Source organism: Bubalus kerabau, chromosome 17 (genome assembly GCF_029407905.1).
Source record: "Bubalus kerabau isolate K-KA32 ecotype Philippines breed swamp buffalo chromosome 17, PCC_UOA_SB_1v2, whole genome shotgun sequence".
Taxonomy (NCBI): Eukaryota; Metazoa; Chordata; class Mammalia; order Artiodactyla; family Bovidae; genus Bubalus; species Bubalus kerabau.
Window position 1 is genome coordinate 10,919,981 of NC_073640.1, and position 17,789 is coordinate 10,937,769.

Consider the following 17,789-nt stretch of genomic DNA (forward strand, 5'->3'; position numbering starts at 1 on the left):
CCCTGGAGGGGGAGGGAGGGGATTCGCGGCGGAAGTGACGTACTTTCGCCCCGCGCAACAAAGCTCAGCGTGGGAAGCGGTTCTGACTGACCGCGGTTGGCGCGTGCTCCCGACAGCCTGTGCGCGACCGCCAACTTTCCACCGGCGCGTGAGGCGCTCTCAGCTCGTGAGCGTGCGGGAGGTTACATGGCGAGGTACTGTGTCCCCTTAGGCGCCCGTCAGGCCTTGGAGTTAGAAAGCGAGGACTCAGCTTCCCCTCAGAGAGCCAGGGTCTCTCCCTCAGCACCGTTGCCCGTGGCGCGGTTGGTTCTGTGATGACGGGTGGATAGTAGCATCCCTGGCCTCTACCCACGAGGTACCAGATGAACGAAATTGTCCCCAGATTTTGCCAACTGTCTCCAAATTGCCCTTCCCCACATAAGGACTGTGCTGGGGCGGTACAGGCCAGAAACTTAACAGTCGGCGTTTAAGCCGCTTACTTGACTGGGCGGGACTAGTTTGAACCCAAGTCTTGTAGCAGTGCAACCTGTGAAGTGGGCGTTGGCATATCTTCTACAGATGTCAAAAATAGCCCCACGTCGTTAAATCAGCTGAGGAACTCGTTGAAGACAGCGAAAAGTCCCCCTCTCCTCCCCTCCCACTTTTGGTGCTAGTACTTTCGAGCATCCCAAGGTGCAGCCAGGAATGGGAAACTGCCCCAAATCAGGCATTCGTGGTGGTTCAGTTCTGGTTCCAAAGCCTTTCTGCTTTTAAAAGTGTAACTGTTACTGCTTGAGAAATATCAGCCTTTTGTACCACTGTGATTAAAAGCTGTTTGGGCTACCCTGATGACTACGATGGTAAAGAGTCTGTCTGCAGTGCAGGAGACCCTGTTCGATCCCTGGGTTTGGAAGAGCCCCTTGAGAAGGAAATGGCAACCCACTCCAGTATTCTTGCCTAGTAAAATTCCATGGACAGAGGAGCTTAGCAGGCTACAGCCCATGGGGTCTCAAAAGAGTCCAAAGTGACTGACATACACTATATTAATTACAAAGCCTATCAATTGTATGGAGACCATTTTTATGACATAAATACGACATTCTAAGACCTTAGAACAACATACTTTTCTAGAATATGATTACTTATTAAGGTATTCTTTAATTAAAAATACACTTCTGGATCCTTTCTATTTTATAACCTGTAATTAATAGTATTTCTGCATACTTCTAAGAATTATGCAAAACTGCATGCCTCATTCCACATTTTTTGTGTTAAAACATAAAGTTTTCAATTATATTTTCTTTTTTATGTGACTGACCCACATGGAATATCACTTCTTTAAACCAGGGATTGAACATGGGCCCCTGCAGTGAAAGCCCAGAATCATAACCACTGGGACATCAGGAAGTTCCCAATCATAAATGTTAAAGGATGTAACATCCAGATGATCAAAATACATGAAAAAAATGGATAATTTTGTGCTCGCTTTGCAGCACATATGCTAAAATTGGAATAATACAGAGATTAGTGTGGTCACTGTGCAAGGATGACACGCAAGTTTGTGAAGCATTCTATATATATTTTAATGGTAAAGGAAAAAAACTATATAAAGTGAAAGAAAAAATGGAAATTTTTCTTTTGATTTTTCCCCTTAAATTCATAACTGTATTTTTATTTTATCCACATAATTTCATCCTAACACAAAAATATAATTTGAAAATTAAATTTAAAACATTTTCCTAAGACTGTAAAGCTAAAACAATTAAATTTGTTTTCAGATATATAATCACCTTTATTTCTACTCAGCAAATAATAGGAGTGTATTCCTTGTGTTTACAAATAGTAAACAAAAGATGTTACAGTATACAAAATATGGGGCTGTTCTCTCATCAATTCATGTATCTATGGGAAAATATTACATATTACCAGAATGAGAGATTCAGTCTCAATTTTATTCATTTTTTTTCATAGATGTAAGCTGAGTGAAATAACTTGTTCATAGGAAGACACACACGAAAGGGATTTTGTCATTGCCGTGTTTCTTAACTTCAGCAGACAGACTGGTTAGGAAGGACCTCCAGTTCTGTTGAAAAATGGAAAATTTGAAACCACCTAACTAGCAGGATTTGTTACCCCACTCATTAAAACTACATTCTCAGTTTCTGGGAAGTATACCAAAAGTCTTAACTAAGATTTATTAAATGACTGTTAATTAAACATGTTGACTGAAAGCACCTTGCCCTAAGTACATGTGGAAGTTGGAAGATGTGGCAGCTGATGTGCTTCACACTAATTATGCCTGCATACCCTTTTTAAAGGGGCTTGTAATCACCACTGAGGCCTAGCAAGTAGAAGTTTGATAGCATGACTGAGCAGAAACAAATGGACAAGTGTGTTTAGCTAGTCATGTTTATAAAATGCCGAAGTAGAGATGGAATCAAGATACAAAAGTTCTTGTAGAAAAAGATCTCAGAGTTGGCAAAGGGGTGTTTTAAAAACACCAAAATGGTGGCAGGAGGTATACAGAAACTTTTCATTCAGTTTTGAACCTATATCTAACCCTAAAAAAAAGAAGTCCACTTAAAAGGGGTGGAGGAAGTAGTCAATAGTAAAACCATGTTGCTGATAAGAAAAAAGTTCATCACAAATATAGATGTATGATTGGGTCTGAAATAATACAGTGATTGTTGAGTAGTAAGTTATATACTTAGCCTATTTTTAAAAACCGAAAGTGGGTGGTACCCTGACATATTAGCAGCCCAAAACTGCAGAAATTCAGAAAAATTCTGAAGTTGATTATGCTGAGGTGATCTGAAGTACCAGCCTCATTTTCATACAAGCACGCCTATAGCGAGCTCTCTAGTGGTTTATTTATTAAAACTTAAGGCTGTCAACTTCAGGGAAATGAAAAAAAAAAAGAAACTTAACCTTCAGGGTTACCTGTTTCATTTCTTGAGTTTTAATTAGAGAGCATTATTCAAAACATAGGTTAAGCTTCTCTATTAAGACCAAAATGATTCAAAGGAATGAGGTCTGAGAAACTGAATTCTTTGTTGATTTAGTCCATTTGAAGGGCCATTCAACACCTATTATTTTCAGCAGCACTATAACAGAATTGAATTGGCTCTATTCTGAACTGTGAAAGACCAAGTTGTGATAGCTGTTCTTTGATCCCATCCCCTTCCCCATCAGACTCACAGTTCAGTTCAGTCATTCAGCTGTATCCAGCTCTTTCGACCCCATGCACTGCAGCACGCCAGGTTTCCCTGTCCATCACCAACTCTTGGAGCTTGCTCAAACTCATGTCCGAGTCAGTGATGCCATCCAACCATCTCATCCTCTGTCGCCCCCTTCTCCTCCTGCCTTCGATCTTTACCAGCATCAGGGTCTTTTCCAAAAGAGTCAGTTCTTCGCATCATGTGGCCAAAGTATTGGAGCTTCTGCATCAGTCCTTCCAATGAATATTCAGGACTGATTTCCTCTAGGATAGACTGGTTGGATCTCCTTGCAGTCCAAGGGACTCTCAAGAGCCTTCTCCAACACCACAGTTCTTCAGCACTCAGCTTTCTTTATGGTCCAAATCTCATATCCATACATGACTACTAGAAAAACCATAGCTTTGACTAGATTCCCATTTAAATATATATATTTGGCTACGTCACACATGTTGTGCGGTCTTAGTTCCCCAACCAGGGATTGAACCTGGGCCCCAGCAATTAAAGTGCCTAACTTTCATTGCATAGTGAGAGTCCTAACCACTGGATCTCCAGGTAATTCCCTTGTATTTTTATAGTAACATACATTTGCAAAGGAACTGATAGTGAATCAGGAAATGTGAAAACCCTAACCATAACTTCCAGCTTTTATCCTTTCCATCACCTCATCTGTGAAATGGTGGTAGTTATGGATATGCCCTACTGAGCTCTGGCTATTGTAAAGACCAAAGAAGGTAATACAAAAGAGCACCTTTAAAACAAAATTTAATTATTTAGACTAAGATGAGCAATTATTACTTATCCATTTCTAGTTCCAAAGGAAATAGATTATTAACAGACAGCTCAGCAGTGACAGGGCTTCTGGCTCAGTCCTGGAAAGAATGCATCCATTTTGCAGAGGAACAGGAAAGGCTTGTATGTTACTTATCTATCTACATACTCTAGGTTCTCGTGTTTGCTCTTTATTTATCAGAAGACAGTAATCCCTAAATACTTGCTTTCTCCTCCAGTATTGGGAAAATTATAGAAGAGTTTGTTCTTAGTGTATGCTATGTTGGCCACAAGTTTCACTGTGTCCACTTCTATTCCCATTACTTATGTGGCTTAGCTTTCTTAAGGCTGTCATGTGCTAGGCTGGTCACAATTTCACCTTTTCTTGTTTTTACTCCACTCTTCTAATTTAGCATGACAGAAAAACAAGGTCAGTGATTTCTTTTTCAATACATTAAAGATAATAAAAAAATAGTACTTGATGTTATCAGGCAACTAGATCTTTGCTTAAGAAAAGCCAGGTTTGTGACTAAAAGGAAACATTTTCTTGGAACTTTCTCATTGTCAGGACTTAAATCTCCTTAAAAAAAAAAAAAAAAAAAAAAAAGACTTCCCATAAGTTAAAATTAGCATCTTTATAAATACTAGGTAACATACTATGACATATTAACAGCAGAACAAAATACATGATTAAGAATTTGAATATTTTATTATTGTTTATTCTCCTGCAAGGCTGTTGCTTCACTGTATAAAAATAGCACCAGCAAACACAGTGTATTGCAAAATTAAGATAGTAATATTCTTCAATGGACACTATACAACTAACAAACTTTTCTCCACTGGCAGTTATTTCTAGTGGAAAGATAATTTTGACCCAAATCCAAGGATAGCTGTAAGCAAGTTACAAGTCATATAAGGTTTAAGATAACCATGGTATCCTTGAATTACATAATTTTTATAATTAGTTTTACCAGAGATAATTTCAGGAATTCTGAATATTGTAACTGGAGCCTAGCCTAAAAATCACAGGATGCTGTGGAAAAAGATGCAGTGTTTATCTGAAGTCATTAGAAAGTTAAGGGGTATTTTCTTCAGGAAACATTGTTACAAGTAGTTTCTTTTGCTAAAAGTTGCTTTCCAAATATCTATCCACCACTAATTTAAGACAACTATGCTAGATTAAGTTGTTTCAAAGTAGTTTATTTAGGGGTTCCAGTTTCACTCCTCAATAGATTTTATGTATTTCTCATATGCTTCTTCACTCATTAGTTCATCTAGTTCTGAAGGGTTACTGAATGTCATCTTGATCAGCCAACCTGCAACCAAAAAAAAGTATCATATTCCAAATCACCTTTTAAAAGAGAAAGTCACATAAATTTTAACCTTAAGAATTAAATTAATATTTCTTACATATAATAATGATAAAGAACCAGAAGAAATTGTACCATCATGGATTAAGAAATCTTAGGTTGTAGTTAATAAGCATTAACAACTTTACACAGGGATCCAAATATACAGGTATATAAAATAAAGAACACCAACACTGGAACTACTGAAATTAATGGCATTAGAAAGCATTAGAAGAGAGAAGTAGGTGATAGGAAATAGAAAACTACAACTTAATGCTAATTTTGCATTTTATTGGCTGTTTGACCTTACCAAAGAAATCCTCTGAGAATTTCATCTATGAAAGGGAAAAAACTACTACTAGTTTACCTTACTACATTATTATGAAGATGAAAATATGAGAAAACTGAATGCAATAATTATTAACCACCTTTATCACAAAATGTGATTAATGCTTTATGACTGAAGAGGTAAGTACTTTGAAGTGTTTATAATGAGTCTACAACTACAATACTAAGAACCCTATAAAATTAGGCAATGCTTTTATTGACAGAGATCTAAAATATAACCTAACCTCTGTTTTTTCTTTTTAAAGCATAATGTCTTTATTATAATACCAAGAAGTACAAAAAGAAATCACAATCAGTTAAAGATTGCTTTATAGTCTAGATTAAATGTTAACTGCAGCAAACAATCCTTAAAAAAATTTTCAGCAACAACTTACCATCTTCGTAACAAGACTTGTTGACAAGTCCTGGATTTTCTGCTAGAGCTTTATTAATTTCAGTTACTTCTCCTGATAGAGGAGAATAGAGTTCACTAGCAGCTTTCACACTTTCCAAAGCACCAAACTCCTCTAAATTGAGAAAATTAAAGAAAATATGAAATGTCAAGTTAGTGATCCCAAAATACAAAATAGAGAAAAGTGATCACCTCTATAGTCATGATAAAAAGATCTAAATATCTTTAAATAAAACCATAGGTTTTGTCATGCAAGATCTTCATTTATACAATTTGTAGCCTGACAACACTACCCCATCCAAACAGCACAGTGTAACTAGAACAAGTAAAAAACCATAGTCTTATTTGCTCAAGGGGTCAGAGGATTGAGTATGGGCCTGCCAAAGTGGAAAAGTAGTCAGTATAAAGATCTCAAAATGTTCCATAGACCCACATACTGGAATTAGCAGAGAATCTCAAAACATCTGTTATAAAATCACAGTGAGTCAATGTTTGGGGGAATACCTGCAAAAAACTAATAATTTTAAAAATGGACATTCTAGAACTGGAAGGCCTATCTAAAATAAAATATTCACTAGATGGCTAAGTTGACTATCCAGTCAACTAAGAGTTGACTGGATACAGAAGAAAGGATCAATGAACATGAAGAAAGACCATCTAAAATTGATCTGAACTGAATGTTAATATAACATACCAGTTTGTGGGGGTAGAGCTAAAGTAGTGCATATAAGGAAATAATATCTTTTGTTCAGTCACCCTGTCATGTCCGACTCTGCAACCCCATGGACTGCAGTGCACCAGGCCTCCCTGTCCCTCACCATCTCCTAAAGTTTGCCTGAGTTCATGTCCATTGCATTCATGATGCCATCCAGACATCTCATCCTCTGACACCCTTTTCTTCTGCCCTCAATCTTTCCCAGCATCAGTATCTTTTCTAATGAGTCAGCTCTTCGCATCAGATGATCAAAATACTGAAGCTTCAGCTTCACCATCAGTTCTTCCAATCAATATTCAGGGTTGATGATTTCCCTCAAGATTGACTGGTTTGATCTCCTTGCTGTCCAAGGGACTTTCAGGAGTCTTCTCCAGCACCATAGTTTGAAGGCAATTCTTTGGCGTTCTGCCTTCTTTACAGTCATCTCTGACGACCTTGCATGACCACTGGGAAGATCATAGCCTTGACTATACAGACCTTTGTTGGCAGAGTATTGACTGCTTTTCAACACACTGTCTAGGTTTGTCATAGCTTTCCTGCCAAGAAGCAATCGTCTTCTGATTTCATGGCTGCAGTCACCATCTGCAGTGATTTTTAGAGCCCAAGAAGAAGAGATCTGTCACTGCTTCCACCTTTTCCCCTTCTATCTGCCATGAAGTAATGGGACCAGATGCCATGATCTTAGTTTTCAGTGTTGAGTTTCAAGCCAGCTTTTTCACTTTCCTCCTTCACTAAGAAGCTCTTTAATTCCTCTTTGCTTTCTGCCATTTAGAGTGGTATCATCTGCATATCTGAGGTTGATGTTTCTCCCATCTATCTTTTCTTTTTTTTTGACTGAACTGGGTGTTAGTTGCAGTACGCAGGATCTTTAGTTGCAGCATGCAGGCTCTTAGTTGTAGCATATGGGATCTACTTTACTTGACCAGGGATCAGACCCAGGCCCCCTGCATTAGGGAGTAGAGTCTTAGCCACTAGACCACCAGGAAAGTCCCTTTCCCACCTGTCTTGATGCCAGCTTGTAACTCGTCTAGCCCAGCATTTCTCATGATGTGCTCAGTGTATAGGTTAGTTAGACAGAGTGACAGTAGACAGCCCTGTCCTACTCCTTTCTCAATCTTGAACCAATCAGTTGATCCATACAGGGTTCTAACTGTTGCTTTTTGACCTGCATACAGGTTTCTGAGGAGACAGGTAAGATGGTATGGTATTCTCTTCTCTTTAAGAGCTCTTCACAGTTTGTTATGATCCACACACTCAAAGGCTTTAGTGTAGTCAATCAAACAGGTAATGGTAATATCTTTAGGTTTTATTTAAAAATAACATCTTAAAATAAATGACCTGGCTTCTAAAGATACTAGAAAATGAACAAAAGAAGGCAGTTTAGAGAGAAGAGGCAACATTCAAAAGAAGAGATGACACTTTTGATTCTTAAAAAAAAAAATGATTTTTAGGGACTTCCCTGGTGGTCCAATGGTTAAGAACCTGCCTGCAGGGGTCATGGGTTCAGTCCCTGATCCAGAAAGACTCCCACATGCTGTGGAGCAACTAAGCCTGTGTGCTGCAACTACTGAGCTCATGAGCCACAACTACTGAAGCCCACACACCTAGAGCCCATGCTTCGCAACAAGAGAAGCCCCGGAATGACAAGCCTGTGTACTCCAGCTAGAGGACAGCCCCTGCTACCCACAAATAGACAAAAGCCCTTGCAACAACGAATAACCAGCACAACCAACAAAAAAAAAGCATCAAACTAGATTTTAGCTGCCACTCATTGCAAGGGAGACGGCATTTTACAGTACAGATAAAAAGTCAATTTAAGAAAAACTGTGGAAACAAACCCACAAATTTCCGGAAGCGAGAAAACATTAAGTTGGAGGAAGAAAATAAAGCCATGAAAAAATAAATGAAATGTAAAACAGAAAATTTAGCATAGTAGAAATGAATTCTACATAGTAGAAATTCTTTCAAGAGATTGATAAAATTGATGAAGAGCTATCAAGACTGATGCACATTCTTTCAGAAAAAGAGGTGGGAATATTTCTAAACTTATTTTATGTGGCAGATAGAACAGATTCCAAAATTTGACAAAGCCATTTTAAGAAAAGACCAGTATCTCTCATGAACATAATGTAAAAAACAGCAAATCAACAGTCATTTTTTAAAAAACATTTTTATTTTTAATATTTTTATTTTTATAATATAAATTATTTTAATTGGAGGTTAATTACTTTACAGTATTGTATTGGTTTTGCCATACATCAACATGAATCCACCATAAAAAAACAATTCTTACACAATGACTACCAGGAATCCAAGGTTGGTTAAACAGTCAAAATGAATGTTTAACATTCAAAAATGAATCATCATTCATCACATAAACAAGAAAAACCCTTCAAACATGTCAACAGATGGAGAAAATTCAACAAAAATTCAACATCCACAAATGATAATCTCAGCAAACTAGATATAGAAGGGAACTGCTTCATCTGATAGTGGGCATCTGTGAAAACTCCCACAGCTAAATATACCTAATAATGAAATGTTCAATCTCTGTGAACCTTGGTATGGACCTGAGTTGCCCATACCGTGCCCTTTCTCAGTTCATAGTGCCCTTGGTGGGGATTTCGTGGTAATTGCTGCTCCTGCTGCTGCTAAGTCACTTCAGTAGTGTCCGATTCTGTGCGACCCCATAGACGACAGCCCACCAGGCTCCCCCGTCCCTGGGATTCTCCAGGCAAGAACACTGGAGTGGGTTGCCATTTCCTTCTCCAATGCGTGAAAGTGAAGTCGTGTCTGACTCCTAGCGACCCCATGGACTGCAGCCTACCAGGCTCCTCTGTCCATGGGATTTGCCAGGTAAGAGTACTGCAGTGGGTTGCCATTGCCTTCTCCTAGACCAAAACAAATACCTAACATTTCAATTTATTAAGAGGTCAGGTCCAAGCTACTTAGAAGGTTTTTATATCCTAACAATTGAGTAGCAGTTTAAAAAAAAAATACAGAAGTTGAACAAAAATAGAATTTTCATTCTTAATTACAATTTACAGATATAAGTGTGTCTGCTGCATATTGTATAAGTTCTCCATCAGAGAATCAGGTCATATCAACCAATGCCCAACCTCATGTTCCACACCAACTGTGTAGTACTTGCTTCAAAGATACATTACCCAAAGTAATAGAGTAAGATTCAATATTGCAATTGTTAACTTCACTGATTCTTAGTTTGTGCTGTGTCCAACAGATGTTAAAAATTAAAAATATCCCATAGCACCTCATGTTACTGGGGTATATAATCTGGGAACTATGAAGACAGACAAAGATATCTTAGAGAAGACATAATGTTTTATACATAAATATGACAAAATATTCATAAAATACATATCTGAAAAAGGTTTTGTATCTAGAATTTATAAAAGATGCCTAAAATCAATGGTAAAAAAGATAAATTAGACTAGAGACTTCAAAAAGATGTGAGTGGCAAGAAGCACATGGAAAGGTGAGTAATCTGTCACTAGGGAAATGCATGTTAAAACCACAATGAGATATGTTGTACATGGAACTCTGATACTGTTGGTGAGAATACAAATAGTATAACAACTTCAGCAAACACAATGGGACACCACTGGCATAAAAAGCAAATTACTGAGCACTTAATATGAATGTATCTCAAACTCATGATGGTAGACAAAAGAAACCAGGCATAATATTGTCCGATTCCTTTTAAATGAAGTTAAAGAACAGGCAGAAGTAATCTATGGTGATAGAAATCAGAGAAGAGATTATCATTTATCAAAACTGTTTGGATTATACAGTTAAGAGTATATAGTTAATGCCTAGATCTAGTTAAGATCTAGATCTAGGCATTTTCACCATATATAAATTTCGTATCAATTTAAAAAAACACCTTTGGCAGAAAGTTTAAAGCATTCATTAGTTTAAGGAGGTTACTCAACATATTTTTATTTATGGAAAATTTTAAATTAAGCATAAAAAAGAAAACAACTGATGTACAGATAAAAAGAAAGTTTAAACAAGATAAATGATAGGGAAAGTTTAAGCAGAAAAAGATAGGGCCAATATTGTCAAAGATATTAGAAAACAGATACTTAAATTCTCTAGCAGTGTCTTATACATGTAAAGGAGCCCATGAATAATAATACATGTGGTTTTACTGCTTGTCATTTATCAAGTACTAATCTCCGTGGTAAAGAATCCACCTGCCAATGCAGGAGACATGAGTTCTATGCCTGGGTCAGGAAGAGGAGGAATGGCAACCCACTCCAAGATTCTTGCCTGGAAGATCCCACGGACAGAGGAGCCTGGCGGGCCACAGTCCAAAGGGTTGCAAAAGAGTTGGACACAACTTAGTGACTAAACAACAACAAATCTTATGCTGGATATTATGCTAATTCCATTTAATCTTTACAACTACTATATGAGGCAGTTATTATTATCCTAACTCACAGATGAGGTCTACATTAAGTAATTTCGGCCAAATCACACAGCTGATATGTTGAGGGGCCTGAATTTAAAACCAGATTCTGACTCATGAACTCATGTTCTGATATTCGTTACTGCCTCCAAAGAAAAACAGATTTTATTTTTTAAACTTAAGAGACCTCTGCGGCTGCTGCTGCTAAGTCGCTTCAGTCACGTCCGACTCTGTGCGACCCCATAGACGGCAGCCCACCAGGCTCCCCCGTCCCTGGGATTCTCCAGGCAAGAACACTGGAGCCTCAGCTATATCCCTAATGCATTAATGTGTGGCAGAGATGGTACTAAGAGCCATTTCTCTCTACTTCCTACCTTCCATTATAAAATATGAAGATGTTCACTCTTCTTCACTATCATCATTCCTTACAGCTAGGGATGGCAATAAGATGCAGACAAGTCATTATTCAAGATAAAACTCATGGCATGAGTCATGACATACCAAGAAGAGAAAAACACTCACCTTGTTTGTTCAACTTTGTCCCAACTTCAGGCAGACTACAGTAAACAACATCTCCCAAAGCTTCCTTTAAAAAGCAAAAACAAAAAAATCTCTAAGAAATCAAATTAAATCTAGTAATTAGGAACAAGCCAAGCATTTAATCCCTTTAATTCAAATAGTACATACTTTACACTTGAGGGGTCAGATTCTGTTTTTTCTTATAACCCTTTAAAAATGCAAAATTATTCTTATCTCAGGACTTGCAAGAAAACATGCCATCAGCTGGCCCACAGGTGGCAGTGACCCTTGTCACCAACCACATGTCCCTGAAAAGATGACTAGCTCCTTTAAGAACACACACTTTGTGCTTTTCCACTTCTGCAATTTTACTGAGGACATTTCTCCTACTGATTTGCTGACTAATCAATAGTGATCTCTCCATCAGGTGAGTGGGTTACAACCCCTTGTACGACTCAGGTCATCCACCACATATTGTTTTGCATGTCGTTTTCCATGTTAAGTGATTTCCCCTCATAAACTTGAGGGGAGGAGGACAATATTTATACAGTATTTCACAGAGCGTTCTGTACTGGGCCTCAGTAGGTACACAGATATGCCCACAAAGTTACGGCTGTCATTGATTCTCAGTACATGAGATCCCAGCATTTCTGAGGAATACCATATCCTCCCATCAGTTAATATCCCCTGCCCCCTCCTCTCCCCACCCAAGTCGCTCAGTCGTGTCCAACTCTTTGCAACCCCATGGACTGTAGCCTAATAGGCTCCTCCGTCCACAGGATTTTCCAGGCAAGAATACTGGAGTGGGTTGCCATTCCCTTCAGGAGACCTTCCCAACCCAGGGATTGAACCCAGGTCTCCCATGTTGTAGGCAGATGCTTTACCATCTGAGCCACCAGGGAAATCCTGGTGTAGTTTTCTAATATTGTAGTTTTCTTTTACACAATATCAAACTAGAGGGTCAGTGGCAATAGTGGAATTAGTTGAGATAAACTCTAAATAAAAAGTTTATCTTTGTGTAATCTGTGCCATTCTAGGTGTTCCCTCTTCAAGTCCCCAGGTCATGTGTATATCACTATTATCCACAAAACACTAACACTCCAGCCCTTTGCTTGCTCTGCTGCTTTCCTTAACTGACCCAATATGAAACAAACATTTCTCTTGAATTAACTGTTAACCTTTTACTCTCTTAAAACACTATACACTTTCCTATGTTTTTCTTTTTCCACCTATGACAGATGTTCTTCTAAGGGCTTTTAAAGGGCCCAAGATACTAAGGGGCAGAATAAACAATTTTAAAAGATAAAGACAATCCAATTTAGGCAAGAGCAGACTGTTTTAAATATTTCAAGACAATCTAGTACCTGTGCAAAATTGCTGATTCCCACTGTTCCGACACCATTTTCTGTTGTTACCCATTCGTGTTTTTCTGTGAATTTCCGCACTAAAATAAAGACCAATATTTCAGAAAAGCAGTGGCATCACTTCTTTAAAAGCATTTCTTTTCATATCAATGCTATCAAAAGGCAAGGTCTTCCCAGTATTTGTTTGACTTACTGACACTGTCATTCAACAGTATACTGCCCAGGACGAAACAGATCATATGAAAAGACACATCTCAACAGTGATATTATTTAGGCAAAGATGGCTTGATGTGAATACCTTTGGATCTTTTGGCAATTTGATTATTTGTACTCAACATTACTCAGTCTAAATCATACACACAAATACTGGAGCACATTTCAAATGTATACCTATCCATTACTGGTCTGTCTTGCAGAAAGAAGTCTGTCCCTCTGAAGAAAAAGTGATGAAATTTTGGGAGCATAAAGACTGCTCATAAATGATTTAACCTAAAAAATAATGTGCCTCTTTAGGTAAAGCTGTGTCAGGAATAAAACTGACCTTGAACAATTATAACTTGACTAAGTTCTTGATTCTACTTTAACTGAATTCAAGTTGGCCCTTGAATAAAGTGGCTACCATCATTATGAGAAGCAAATTATACCATCAGAACTCAGTTGTCACCTCAGAGCTAAGACATTAACCAGTAGAAAGGCAAGCTCTGCTCAACATTCACTGGATAGGTTAGCCCTTGGCTTTATAACCTGCTTCTTTTCAAATACAAGGATGGCCAAACTACTCAAGGATTCCTGGGACAAAGACCTACCAAAATTTGAGTGATGTGAAAAAAATTACTTAGGAATTAATAGTACTTACTTAAAAGAATAAAATTTTTTATAAAGCATATCTTCTTAAAAATATGCCACATTCTAAAGTGAAGCAGTTTTCCAAAAGTACCGAAATTAATATGAAAATGGCTCATTAATTTCAATACTGTTTTAAAAAAAGTATTGCTAGTTCACTCTTACCCCTAACCCAAAAGATAACTGTACTTAAAACATTAAACTCTCTTGATTACACAGCTCTGATAGATACCAGAATGTAAATAAAAAGTATAATTTCCACCCCCATCATTAAATAACTTGAATGTCATACTCCTCAGTGGAAGAGGTGGCAAAATCTCAGTCAGTTGCTCCGCTTCACTTCAAATTACTGAATGCTTCAGGTTAATCTGATGTTTCCCTAAGGTTAAGATTTGTTTGTACTTAGTGTTCTTACTGCAACCCACTCTCCCCACTGCCTTTTCTTTACTTTCAGATCTCAGCTTAGAAACTCTTCCTGCCAGCAGCCTTATCTAGCCCTCCAAGCCTGGGTTCCTGGGCTGTCCAGTCTGCTCCCCCAGGTCTCTGCACCTCTCCCCCCAACTATACTCGTGGCGCTTAACATGCTACAGATACAGCCCTTCTGTCACTTGCCCCCAGGCAGTAGACCAAGCACAAAGCAAGCAAGAGCAGGGTTTATTGCATTTGTAGCCCCAGTTCTAAACACTGTCCTTGGCATATAGTAAGCAATCAAAAGTTGGAGGGAAGTAATTTTTTAAAGTGTAAGAAGATTCTGAGCAAAACATCTAGTATATAGTTATCTGGCTACAGCCCTCAATTCTCCCTAACATTCTGTAACAACTCTAGAACTGGCAGTTTAAACTAATACACTTTTTTATAGAAAGGACTGGACAACCATAAATATGACTTGACTGTCCTGACCTTGGTCTTGCCATCTTGCCTAATTGTAAAGATAATCTTGAGGAACAAGAGTACTCAACATTCAGTTTTAGCAACTGAGCAACCACAGTTTAGAGGAAAAGGCAGCAACATTGCTAAGCTAAATGCACCCAGGTCCTGTTGGCCTCAAAGGCCATTAAGTCTTTATACCAGGCCACACAATTTAGGCTAAAAACAATGATTGGTACAATTCTCCTTTAACCCCTGGCCCAATGGGAGGAAAGGTGAACAGGAGATTAGGTAAATAGTTATTTTGAGTCTTGAAAACAATGGGTTTCAGCCCCCAGAAAATAAAGTGTTTTGAGTAATTTATGAGAACTTTGCATTTTCCCCCTTTCAAAGTCACTGAATCAAATATACTAACATTTGATCAATTTTCTGCTGATTCTATACACTAACATTTAAGTAACATTATCAAGTACTTACTATGTATCAGGCTATATGTACAGCAGTTACATTCTTTCATTTCATCCAACAAGTCTGTAAAGTAGGGATTATTATTTCCATTTTTCCAGCGAGGGAAACAAGTGACCACCCAAGATAGAGGAAGCCAAAATTTGGAACTCAAGTCTCTAGAATTGAAAACTCAGGTGTTCAACCAGATCATGGCTATTGATATCTTGGGCAATATTTAACTAGTTAACAGGACAATGCAAAAAAGTAATACTGAACTAACCAAAAAAATACAGGCTTGAAAGTCAGTTATCTGAGAAATGCTTTTCCCTTATATTCAAATTAGTAATGTATTGATGTATGTAAATTAGTAATATACTGATATGTACCACCAACAGATCTGAGAGATTACGGTGGGGGGGGGGGTGGGGGGGGGAGGAGATAAGTAAGCTTCGTTATGTTTGACTTTGAACTAAATTTATCAACTTTTTTAGTCCCAAACAGGTTTCTATAACAACGAACTTAATGAGACAACAGCCACCAGACCTGTGCTCCGTGCAAGTAAGAAGCCGGAGGTCGCGAAGAGGTGCACTTAGTGCCTCACGTTTTGGTGCATGAAGTACAACAGTTTTTCCTCTGCGTTCACTTGTGCTCAAGTAGCACAGATGGCCAAGATATTTACGGGCAAGTCTCCCAGTTACTTCAAGCCCGTGTATGTAAGGCCTCGTTTCAGCCCAACACACATTCACGACTATACTTTATATACGACGATACAGACTTTAGCAGAACGTCCTCAGTGGAACCCAGGAGACTTTATCGCACTGCTTTAGGAAATAGTTGTCTGCAAAATTATGCTAGCTTTAGCTGGTAAAACTAGATCCAGTGCTTTAAGTTTAAATAAATGCTCTTGCTTTACTTTTACTTCAGAACTTACAGTGACGATATGCATAGCAAAGTAAAGCCTATTACTTGTCCTCACTCTTAGGGTGCACGATGCTCACAAATACGAGGAACCTAAGGTCACGAAGGAGCTCGGCGACCTTGCCCGGGTCTGCAGCAGCGAGCGGCCGACACTCCTGCCAGAACCACCCTGGACACGGCGGCCGCGCGTGTCTTTAGTCTCCCCGCCCCCTCGCCCCGGCTCCCAACCCACATGACAAAGGCTGCGGGGCCGTCCAAGCAGCTCAGGGAGGTAGCAACGGCGCCGCAACACGGGGTCCCAGCAACAAAAAGCGCGCACAGAGGTCGCCTCGCTGGACCCGGGGGGCCCGCGGCCGAGGACCCGAGGTAAGGATCGAGGCCCAGCCCCTTTCCCCCGAGGCAGCCCGGCTCGGCCCACGTGCCCTCCAGCACTTACCCGACAGCAGAGCAGGGCCGGTGCGCAGCTCCCGGACGGCATCCGCTCGCAGTCCCCAGGGCCGCGGCGAGCAGGGCGCGCTGGGTGCCGAGATGGCGCGCAGGCTGCCGACCGCGGCCCGCACGCTCCGCACCGCCCGCAGCGCCATGTTCGCACGGGTGCAGAGGGTCTCCGCGCGTCACCTAGAGCACCCCGGCCGGCGGGGGCGGGGCGGGACGGGGCGGCCCCGGGCCGGAGCGAGCCGGAGCGAGCTGGCTGGACCGGGGCGCGGGGGCGGGGCCCCGGGAAGTGGGGGGGTGGCTGACAGGGCCGCATGCGGGAGGGGCCTGGACGCTCGGAAAGCCCTGAGGCCCGGAAGGGGCGGTGGCGAGGGGCGGGGACTGGCTCTTGGAGTAGGCGGGCCAGGCCGAGCTGGGCGGGGCGTCCCGGGAGGGGCGGGGCGTCCCGGGAGGGGTGGGACCACGCCTTCAGGCGGTGCTTCTGGGCGAGTGAAAGCTGTAAGTCAGCTTATGTGAGTTCCAAGACCCACCCAGGCTGTGAGACGGGCTCCAGGCAGGAGTGGTGGTCTTGGGTCCTCGGGAAAGAGCATCAAGGTCACCCAGAGCAGTATTCATAGCAGATCCAAAGAATCATTCCAGCCAAAGTTGGTTGTTGGGCACTCGCCAAAGGCGCGCTAACACAAATGCAGTTTCTCTTTGACTTTTTGAAATATTGAAAACTTTATTACTTTGCATATTCCCCAAACCCTACAGTCTCCAAAGAGGGGAGAAACCGAATCATGAAGCTTATAGAGGGGCAAGGACTTGTTGAAGGGTCAGGAGTGGCTTCTGGTGGAGTCTGTACTGCAGGAGCTACTGCAGGAGCAGTCAAAAGGCAGAGAGTTGAGACCCAGCATGCTCAGCTCCTTACTTCAGTCCTGTGACTGAAACTAGGAGAAAAGCAGAAGGCATGTCTCACCCAATCCAAGGAGACAGAAAATTAGGTTTGGGAAAAGACCTCGCCTTTTTTTTTTTTTTTTTAATTAAAGAGTTTTATTTTGATTTATTTCATTTTGTTTTATTTAAATGAGCTACATAGTTCAACAGATAGGGCTTCGATTTTAGTAATAAATGCAACCACGGGTTACAGTGATTTCTAATTTTATTTCATAAATAAGCTATTTGATTAAACAAATCATGCTTGGATTTTCCCCTAA

The 17,789-nt window shown here is 40.1% G+C and overlaps 1 protein-coding gene, 2 long non-coding RNA genes and 1 other non-coding gene across 6 annotated transcripts in view; 3 read left to right on the forward strand and 1 right to left on the reverse strand.

Annotated features, from left to right (window-relative positions):
- The first annotated feature begins 32 nt into the window (after nucleotides 1-32).
- Nucleotides 33-16,162, forward strand: LOC129632446 (uncharacterized). The gene is made up of 2 exons (XR_008704527.1): nucleotides 33-194; nucleotides 15,732-16,162. It is a non-coding gene; the product is annotated as an uncharacterized LOC129632446 (long non-coding RNA).
- Nucleotides 1,458-1,560, forward strand: LOC129632657 (U6 spliceosomal RNA). The gene has a single exon (XR_008704644.1). It is a non-coding gene; the product is annotated as a U6 spliceosomal RNA (small nuclear RNA).
- GCSH (glycine cleavage system protein H) lies at nucleotides 4,585-16,884 on the reverse strand. 3 transcript variants are annotated; one of them, XM_055554076.1, is made up of 6 exons: nucleotides 16,595-16,869; nucleotides 15,271-15,324; nucleotides 13,084-13,163; nucleotides 11,723-11,786; nucleotides 6,037-6,168; nucleotides 4,585-5,281 (listed from the first exon to the last, which is right to left on the reverse strand). In XM_055554076.1, exons 1-6 carry the CDS (start codon nucleotides 16,740-16,742, stop codon nucleotides 5,184-5,186), a joined length of 576 nt encoding a protein of 191 aa, XP_055410051.1. In that variant the 5' UTR covers nucleotides 16,743-16,869; the 3' UTR covers nucleotides 4,585-5,183. The 3 variants fall into 3 exon arrangements, with proteins under 3 accessions (XP_055410051.1, XP_055410053.1, XP_055410052.1); XM_055554078.1 differs by lacking the exon at nucleotides 6,037-6,168 and having other exon boundaries at nucleotides 16,595-16,884; XM_055554077.1 differs by lacking the exon at nucleotides 15,271-15,324 and having other exon boundaries at nucleotides 16,595-16,863.
- The window catches only part of LOC129632447 (uncharacterized), a 36,670-nt gene continuing 35,103 nt past the window's right edge, over nucleotides 16,223-17,789 (forward strand). The window contains exon 1 of the long non-coding RNA XR_008704528.1: nucleotides 16,223-16,524. This is a non-coding gene — a long non-coding RNA (uncharacterized LOC129632447). The remainder of the gene's footprint in view (nucleotides 16,525-17,789) is intronic.